The following is a 9,939-nucleotide window of genomic DNA, read 5'->3' as shown; positions in this document are numbered from 1 at the left end:
TAGCATTTTGTTCTCACAGTGCCCAGGCACTTCCCTTTGAGAAGTCTACATGCAGGGCATGATTGCAACAGCACTCCCCCCCCCACCCTTCTGATTCCCAGCAAGAGGTACAGGAATACCTTCTTTGCTACTGAAGGTATTTTATAGCCATCATTACTAGTTGCTGGGAGCAAATTCCATAGTCTAGCTATGTCCTGCATGGAGAAGTCATTTCTTCCAACATTTGGCTTCATTGGATAGCCCTCAGTGGATAGAAAGTGGTCTATCTCCATTCTTTAGGTGAGCAACCACAATTCCACTCTGCATATGGATTTAAGAACTTTGTTCCTAGTCTTTTGTAATTTTTGTGGTCCTCTATTCAGGGTTAAAGATGGGGTTAACATTGCAGATGAAGGTGATGGATAGTTGACAAAGGACTGTGTGTGAGATGCGGGGAGGAGAAGATCTCCCAGGGTGGGAGGATTGGAGACAAATCTCCCAGGTGTGAGCTGGGAGGGTTCACTTTTCTTTGTGTGGAACAAGTTAAGATTTATCTGCAAAAGAGGGCTTTGCATTTTTTTATCTTTCCTTTTTATCTTTTTTTTTTAGATTAGTTGGTCTTTTACTGTAATGTATTATGAAAAGTCTTAATAAAACTTAATAAAAAAGAATTTTGTTCCTAAAAAGATGGGTAATAACTAAATCCCACATAATATAGACTGTAGACAAAATGAACATGGGCACAGTTCATGGGGAAGTTCTCCTGTACAGAGCCCATTGAAATGAATGGGTATTGCACAAAGAACATAGCAGTGTGAGTTTTTTTTTTCTTTTGCAAGGGCCCCAATCATTTAAATGGACTTTGTGCAGAAACCCTTTGGCCTTAAAGCTGTAGCAAGCGGGATATTTCTGAATACTGGCTGAAAATAGAATAAAATCACAACCTTTGAATCCAGCAAGTGTTTGGAATCACTGAATCTTTCATCAAGGTTTAATCAGACTAGAATTCTTTTTGTACCTATTTTGTTCATTATCAAAGTCTTTGCTGAAATTTGCCTCCCCCAAATTGGACTGACAGTGTGAGTAAGCAGACAAAGAGGCCGATCCTTTGAATGCAATTGCTGTGTCAGTCCAGCTAACTGTATTTCTGCAACAAGAGTTAACATTGTGACATTAATAATTTCATCAGATTACAAATATTTGCTTCACAAACAAGCCAGCTATTCTTCATAAATTGTCTGTGACCGGTGTAGCTCCCCTCTGGAAAAAAGCCACATATTCCAGTTTTCAAAGGGAAAACAACCCCATCAAAAATTAGATATGGCTAAGATTGTTCTGGCTTAAAGATTGGGGGATTTTGAATGAAGGTGCGGGGAGGAGGAAAACATATATATAAGATCTCTAAATATTTGCATTGAGCCAGACTCTATAAATCCCACATTTCCTGTCACTAAGCAACAAAATAATGGCTAGGGCCCTACAATAAAAAATGGCCAGGGCAGGAAGTGTAATAATTTTGTCTTGCTGTTCTGTTCCAGAATAGCTGCAGGCAGGTACACGAAGAGGTTAGGTTTCCCTTGACTTAAGAAACCACCAGATGCTCACTTGCAATGGTTTCTTTGCTTTATGGCTGTATATCCAATGCATTGGATAATAAGGACAGTTTGTTACCTTCTAATTTTGGAAGGCTATAACACATGAAGCTTGCCTACATATTTCATTCTATAAAGGAAACAATAAGAAGAAACATGACATATATTAGAGAGGTACATTACAGCATTATACTCTGCGGCCTAATAAAGCATTGTTGGCTGCCACACTCCTAGCTACCGAGGTGCTGTTTTGTGCTACCACTTAATCACGGGAGTCTTCGAGACAATTCCTCTGTGGGTGTGTATGTGCACCATAGGATTCTTAAATGCTGTGATTCACATATATAAGTGCAGAAATTTCATTGTGTGTTATGTCATTATGCTTCTACATATTCAGAGTAACATGGGGGGTCCGGGGATAGGTTAAGCTGACCATTCCTGTTCCTTCACTTTTTTCACTTTTGCAATCTTGAGTGCACTCCTCCATGTTTCCACATCTGTTTGTGATTTTTTTAAATGTCCTTCTGAAAATTAATCAGCATTTTAGTACAAATTTATCCTTACATGCAAATTTTGTGTGCATTTTTGTCTAATATACTAATTTTTGCAATGCAGTGTCAGCAAATATAATGCATTTGAGGGGGGAATAAAATGTTCTTTCAATATTTTATGCATTTCTAGGGACACTTTAGTATATGTGTTTTTATGCACACGCCATGGCTAGAGAACTGCATTGCAAAACTTGGAGGAGTGCAAATTTGGAAGGATGGCTGTGTTCCGATTCACGTATTGCTTTGGAAAGTGCACATCATGTCACTTTTAAATGCATACGGAATTGAATCTCTCCCCCATCCTTAGATGAAGCACTCTGGGAGCTTCATCACTGGAGAATGCACGGAATGTATGCCGTTTCTGAATTATCTGTTTCTATTAAAACACACGGACCATCAGCTCCCTGCCCACAGAAAACTAGCATGACAGGTCCAAAGCTAGCCTGGTGGTTTCCTTTATGACATGCTAAGTTCCTAGCTTATTCTCACATGCTAGCTTCCAGGCAGTAAGGTGTATCATTCAGTTAGGCTTATATGGTCTCCCACGGCATTTGGATGTGTCTTTTCTCCAGCAGGGCAGGCTTATTTTGCCGAGTTGTGGTTACTGTTGTTTCTCGTTGAGCTTGTATTTTCACAGAACAATGTGAGGTGCAAAAATACTTAAAACTGTATGAATCACTGACTTTATGTAACAACTGTCAAGCGCGCAAGCAAATTATTGACAACTGGATTAAAATGAAGGCTGCACTTGAGATGAAGGATGACAGGCTAAATCCTTCCTTCAGCTCAGGCCCTCCATGTGATTGTAGGCTATTTAGCAACTGCTCATTTCTTGCTTGTTTGAAGAAGGCCTATGCTACTTAATCAAGTGTATTTTTTTAATGTTCCTTTCCATTTGGCCTCCTTAAATACTTTAATTTTTGCATACTTTGCCAAAGCAAAAGTGTACTGGTGGACATATTTTTGTAGCCCAAATGGTGCCCTCTGGATATTGTTTGACTACAATTCCCATCAGCCATACCACCATAGCCAATGATCAAAGATGGGAGCAACATCTGGAAGGCACCATATTGGCAACATCTGGAGGCTGTGCAACGACAAACTCATTGTTGCAAGCCAAGGAGCAGTACAGTAATTTGAGGATACCCATGCAAAATATGTAGGGCACAGCAATCTTAATGTTCATTTATGGTCAGGGGAGTAATCTGCTGGTGGAGTAACTACCACATTCATTGGCCTGCCATCTTGCTGTGGGCAAGGAGGCAGTTCTTACCTTTATCCCTCCCATTGCAATCAGTGGGCAGAAATTAACTATGTCAGACCCAGGCCTGGTATAGAGTGCCACCATTTTTGGGGGGTGGGCATATCAGGGAAACAAAGGAGCTTTGGACACAGCACCATTGCATCTAATGCTGGCATGTCCCTGCCATGTTCCTTTTGCTCCCGCTCCAGAAGTGGAACATCTGTGCTTCACTTTCTCTTGTTGATTTTCCCCTCTGGTTCGTCAGCAAAAGCGGCTGCCCTGTGAGGAAAGGTTACAATATTTGGGACTTTTTAGTTTAGAAAAACACACACGCAAGGTTGTACATATTAGAGGTGCATGAAATTGTGGTGCAATATTTTCCCCTCCCTCTTTCAGCATGCTGGAAACTCGAATCATCCAATGAAGCTGAAGCTTGAATCATAACCCTGTCAGGGCAGTAGTGGTGGTCAGCTTAATGCAGTGGTGGAGCCACTTCCACATCTGCTGCCTTGCCACATTCTGCCAGCCAGGGCAGAGGGAGTGGGGACAGGAAAATCTTGCATTTTTACTACACCAGCACCCAGGCTGGTGCAGCAAATAGGCATGTGGTTGGTCATGGTGAGAGTAGGATGCTGGACTAGATGGGCCTTTCTTCCTAAGATCCAGCAAGGCTCTTCTTACATGCTTGTCAATAGCTGATGAGAGCTCAATCACAAATTAACAGAGCAGGTCCTTCCTTGCTTAACACAGGGGGAGGTCAGGAACTGAATAGGGAAGAAATACACTCACGGAAATTAGGACCAAGTGTGTGTTCAGGCAAGTGCCTGAACATGCCTCATGTGACCTTCTAATGACAAACCTGGTGATAATGTTTGAAGTCGTCACGTTCCACAATACCATCTCCTTGTAAGAACACAAATGGACATGTGAAGTCCTGACCTGAAAGAATTATTGTTTGACACACTGTCTTCTCACTTGTCTTCCTCCCCTCCCCCCCCCAAAAAAAAATCTTGAATAAGTCCATTAAAAAGGGTAGGGTTGCCTACCTGACAAAAGAATTCCAGCACTTAACTTTTAGGATTCGGAGCCACTTTCTCCTCAGTTTCTAGAAAGAAACCAGTGGGGACCAGCTGAATGTTATACCATTTGTTGAAATTGATGTGTTCAGGTGAGGGTCAGAACTGAATAAGCACCAAGAGTGAATCATTTGTCACTTCTGCAGAGAAAGAGGTCCAGCAGGAGAGAACATATATTTATTGAGCGGGACTGTCACCAGAAGATTCACACCTAAACTGCCTCCTTTTATAGCTGTCCAGGCTGTAAATAAACAAAGGGCTCCCCTTTTGTGTCAGCTTCAGATTCCGAGGGGTTACCAGTCCCTTAACAGAAAACAACTGCAGCTATCCAAAAGAGAAGCCAAGAAGCTGAATTGTGCTGGGTATCAAAATTGGCTTCTCACCTATGAGTATTTTAAAGCTTAGCTGTATGTATTCTGACAGGTCAGGGAAATGCAGACATATTCTGTTCACCTGGCATGAATAAGGTTACCTCACTTGCTTCTTATGTCTGTTATTGACATAACCTTTTGAAGGTGAAATATTCACTTAAGCTGTGGTCGCAGAAAGCATTAATCCAGCTCTCAATAGGAACAAGTTTAGCCTGATTAATGTCTCTCACACACGGCGGGATTCCATGGCGTTAATCCTGATCTCTACCGGTGCAAATGGAATCAAACCCAGACCTTATAATCTTCTGAAAGAGCTTTGTTTCACTTTATTCGGTACACAAGACCTCGCCCTCATTTATCTATGAATGGTTTATATACACCAGCAGGTAAAACTTTCTTTCCTTGGTTCTTTGGCCAAGTAACTCTTACGTAAAGCTTGTTGCAGTTGCAAATTTAAGCAGAACAAACTGCTGCTTTCCTACAAATAAACTGTTGCTTTCCTAAAAATGCAAAAGGAGGATGGCTGTGGATGCACAAATGATTGCCTAAATGATTGTGAAGAAATGCAAAAGGGGAGAAACTTATTCTCAAGACTTCGGGCTAATGAGATTTATTTTAGCTCAGTGGATTTTTGGAACACAGGTTCCTTCTTCAGGAGCAGTCTACAAATTACATAAAATGTGGATATGCTAAAATCTATCTAACTATGGATTATCATTACCATTGTTCCTGAGAACTTTTTTTTTTTTTTTTAAGTTTTCAGCTTGAGCCTTTCACAGCCTGGAGTGAGCAGCTGCATAGGAAACATTGTTGGTAGATCCCAATATATAAATACACACACATCCCAGATTGATCATGAATACTACCAATGCAAAGTAGAATATGATGTTTGCCCTTTCCTTCATGTCAATATCCATGAGCATACCTATACCTTATTAACTATTCCTGTTTTTATGGGAGCAAAAGGTAGACCAGGTTTAATGTTGTCAAGTTTTACAAACCCCAGTAGTGTTTACTGTTCCATTTTGACACCAGTGCTGAATATATAACCACAGTCATGTTTCCTGGGGGCCTTTGCATCATCTCAAAACAGAACCAAGTGCACCTCATGACAACTCCAACTGGGTAGAGCACCAAACTGCTGAAAAATGAAACTCTTATTGGAAACAGAAGTGTTAACTTGACAAACATCCTGCCACTAATACATATGCTATTCGTTTTCTCTTTAAGTGGAACCATGAAGGATTTTTTATATATATATTCCAAAAAATATAGATTTTGAGGATAGGTGCCTTTCTGAGCCTATCGATTTTTAAAAAGAAAATAAAGCTTCCAGCTGATTACGATTAGAAAGCAGGATTATGACGAAAGTGAAATTGAGACATGAAATTGATTCCTCCAGAGTTTTGTTTGTGCATTATTTTATCATAAAGTTCAGAAAATAATGCAAACTGTCCCTGACTTTCCCATTTTCAGATTCTCAGAACAATTCACGGTAGTCATGATACTTAGAACATACATTAGTGGGGCTAATGCACACGTGGGTTGTATGGAAGTGCGTGTAGGAGGAAGCTCTTTTAATCCATCTGCAGGTATATTGCTAATACTTTCATAACCCGCAGCAATGTTTCTGCAGTACTACCTCGGTGAGCAAGGAAATAGGGTCTACACTCTCAAGAAGGCGGATCCTACTGGCCAGCCAACGTGTTCGGCCCATCCTGCTCGCTTTTCTCCTGATGACAAATATTCCCAGCATGGGATCACCATCAAGAAACGCTTTGGAGTCTTGATGACCCAGTAGCCTCGGCCTGTTGTGTAAACTGTTTGCCAGCCATTCTGGTAGGGACCTCTGGAGCCCATGGAGATGAGACTAGCTTCCAGTTCCAAAGCAGCCTCGGAGATGCAAAAGCACCAGATCTGCATTTCTTCATTCCACTTTATCACTAGGACTTCTAAAGAGCCACTAATGATGTGCGAGGAAACTCCTGCAATCTTCAAATGAGCTTGAATTCCTTCAGTTGCACCTGCTTGCCCCCTTGATTCTGAAAACAAAGCAATTGAAATATTTCACACACAAAAAAGAACATACATTCTGGGAAGTCTGCCTGTTTGTTTTCCAGAGTATATGATGACCGTTAACCATGGACTTGGAAAGAGTTCCTTGCTCACTTTGCGTCATCAGGAAATATGCAACAACGTAAGGGCAAAATTCAGCAACATGGTCTCTCCTGTGCAGACAGTAATACTCTTGCATGGCTTTAATACATTTTAGTAGGCCTTGCACAGGGGAACATCCCAGAGGATTTTGCTATAATGAGATAAATCAAGAGCCATCTCTCAGCTGCGTTCAAGAATTGAAAGGAGAAAAACATAACACGTTTCACTGATTGGGGGGGGGGGTGAGGTATAATATAAGCAAAATTCCTTTAAGCAAAATCCCATATTTAAATGGCTGAGCAAGTTAGATTGAACTCATCCGTTTTAGCATGCTGTTTGTTCTTAAGTTTGTATGTTTTTGTTTGGTACTCAACCAGTAAGCCATTGAACTTTGAGATAGCCAAAGTAAACTAGGCGCACACAGTCAGCATACAATTTGGCCATTTGACTTTGAATATCAGCTCTACTCTTCACTGATTTCAAAGGGCTGAAGCATGGATAGTTTGGTTTCATTTGATTAGCATCACAGCAGTTTTGGTTGAGTATCTGACACGTTACTTGGAGTGTATGCAAAGTTCTTGAATAGTCCTTGGTTTTTCTTCGGCAGCTTCGGCTGGTCTAAAACATGGCCCTCTCAGCAGTGCCAGGCTCTTTGTCCGCTAGATCCCTTCCAAGCAGGGCTACCTGGGAAGTTCATGTCACCATATGTCATTGCATGGTCACATGATCTTGCGAGGAAACCCTGCGGTGTCTCCCAAGAGCAAATTCAGGCCTTTTTTTAAAAAAAAGCATTTATCCCAGGGGTCAGCAAACTTTTTCAGCAGGGGGGCAGTCCACTGTCCCTCAGACCTTGTGGGGGGCCGGACTATATTTTGGAGGGGGGGAAATGAACGAATTCCTATGCCCCACAAATAACCCAAAGATGCATTTTAAATAAAAGGACACATTCTACTCATGTAAAAACACGCTGATTCCCGGACCGTCCATGGACCGGATTTAGAAGGCGATTGGGCTGCATCCGGCCCCCAGGCCTTAGTTTGGGGACCCCTGATTTATCCCCTTCTTAAACTTATAGCTCCAAACTCCTAAGATAAACACACATACTCCCTGATTTATATTATGTTTATTTTTCATACACACACACACACACACACACACACACACTTTTGCAGAGTTCCCATGCTTTCTGTGAAGGAGGCATGAAAAAAAGAATGCCACGTCCACAAGAAGCGTATCAAACTAAATGCACAACACTGGTGTACACTCCGAGCAAGGCTCCCTCTATTATACCACCCTCAGCCCTCTGAAAAGGCAGCCATCTGTCCCTAGCTTGTGGAAATCCACAGCATCATTGAATTCAATAGCAGTATTTCCTTACCGGTCAGAATTTATTGCAAAGGCAGACATAAGAAGAGGAACCGGTCTTCAGATTAATTAAAATTATTGTCACAGCTTGGTATTCCTTTACATCGAAGCTCTCCTATCCTTTATAATAAACGCAGCTGGCTTGAATATTAAATACCCTTCTTCCTCCAGAGATTTCAAAAAGAAACACGCCGCCACTAATGCTGCTTTACTTCCAGTCAGTGTTAACTGTTTTAATGTGATTGTCCTTTCCATATGTCCTCCCCCCTCCATTTAAGAACCAGAGAGAGAATGACCAAGGGAAAAAAAGGTTGGAAAATATATAGAAAATACCATAAGCAGTGCAATATTTCACATGTTTACAGTTCCACTGAACTGGATGAAGCTTTGAAGTGCACTTGGAATGGACCCTTAATCTAATATACATGATGCTCAGGTTTTAAAAAGAAAAAAGATTCTATCTGAATTGATGGTCAGACTTCATACCAACTCAAGGCTCAGAGTAAGGACTTGTACTTAGGTGCATGACAGATTTGGTGCATGACAGTATTATTTTCTCATGTCATTAGGTTTTGAAGAAGTCTCTTCCCCATGTTATTGGTTGAAGCTGCATTTTTGGAGCAATTCCCTTCTCCCTTTCAGTTCTGAGGGAAGTAGCTAAGTACCGGTAGCTTTTCCACTACTAAACACACTAAACACACACACAAAACAGGTACTAAATCTCTAGTCAGTCATGGGTGCTTTGGTTTCCAGAGTCAACATGGGATACATATTAGCAATTTCATACAAGCTGTGTTTCCATTGAAAACAAGGAAGGTTCCGCTAGAAATTGCCTGAGCTGCATGCCTGCTCCCCTAGGGTTTGTACTGTGAGGAAGGAGCAAACTCCCTGCTCAAATCACATCTCAGCATAAACTCATGCCGCAGTCTCAGTCCTGATCTGAGGCTCACTTCAAATTTCTGAAGTTACTATAAGGATTCTTTAGATTATTTGTCAAAGAGCAAGACAGCAGTAAATCACACTGTCCAAAGATGGAGAGCCAGTATGGTGTAGTGGTTAAGAGCGGTAGACTCGTAATCTGGGGAACCGGGTTCGTGTCTCCTCTCCTCCACATGCAGCTGCTGGGTGACCTGTCCCCCCCCCCCAATTTTTCTGGTTTTCCCCCCAGGCCTTTCCATCTCTACTTGAGGACAGCTGGGGCAAAGCGTAAGGCAACTTTTTTTTGCATGCCAGGCCCGGAAGGAACCAACATCCAGTTACTGAATAGTATGTTGCACTAAGACTGTTTGAAAGGAAAAGCAGTGTGTGTGTGTTTTAAATTGAATTTGTTATTATATATTATAAACCGCATGATTGTAAGAGAGCTTCTAAACAGTTTACACAAATATGCAACAGAACATTAAAATGATTGATAAAACACAGTTAAAAGCAGGTATTTAAGAGTATTCAAAAGATGATTAAAGTCAGCAGTGGTTAAAAGGAAGTAAATTGCATGCAGCTTCTACGTCTTCAGATGGGCTGGCCCTAACGAAAATGTTTTGAGCAGTTGCCGGAAAGAGTACAGTGAGAGCACCTGTCTTGTGTCAGTCGACAGGGAGCTCAAAT

The 9,939-nt window shown here is 41.4% G+C and overlaps 1 protein-coding gene across 1 annotated transcript; it reads left to right on the top strand.

The window, feature by feature from the left end:
• The first annotated feature begins 6,379 nt into the window (after positions 1–6,379).
• LOC117048207 (H/ACA ribonucleoprotein complex subunit 3-like) lies at positions 6,380–6,863 on the top strand. Its single transcript, XM_033151745.1, has one exon. The coding sequence runs from the start codon at positions 6,437–6,439 to the stop codon at positions 6,611–6,613; it is 177 nt and encodes a 58-aa protein (XP_033007636.1). The 5' UTR covers positions 6,380–6,436; the 3' UTR covers positions 6,614–6,863.
• The last annotated feature ends 3,076 nt before the right edge of the window (positions 6,864–9,939 follow it).

The sequence above is a fragment of the Lacerta agilis genome, chromosome 6, assembly GCF_009819535.1.
Source record: "Lacerta agilis isolate rLacAgi1 chromosome 6, rLacAgi1.pri, whole genome shotgun sequence".
NCBI lineage: Eukaryota > Metazoa > Chordata > Lepidosauria > Squamata > Lacertidae > Lacerta > Lacerta agilis.
Note: the sequence above shows the minus strand (reverse complement) of the source record. Positions and strands in the feature narration are given on the sequence as shown.

Excerpts from the sequence above, each read along its gene's own strand:
- LOC117048207 (XM_033151745.1), top strand. The coding sequence starts at position 6,437 with ATGTTTCTGCAGTACTACCTCGGTGAGCAAGGAAATAGGGTCTACACT.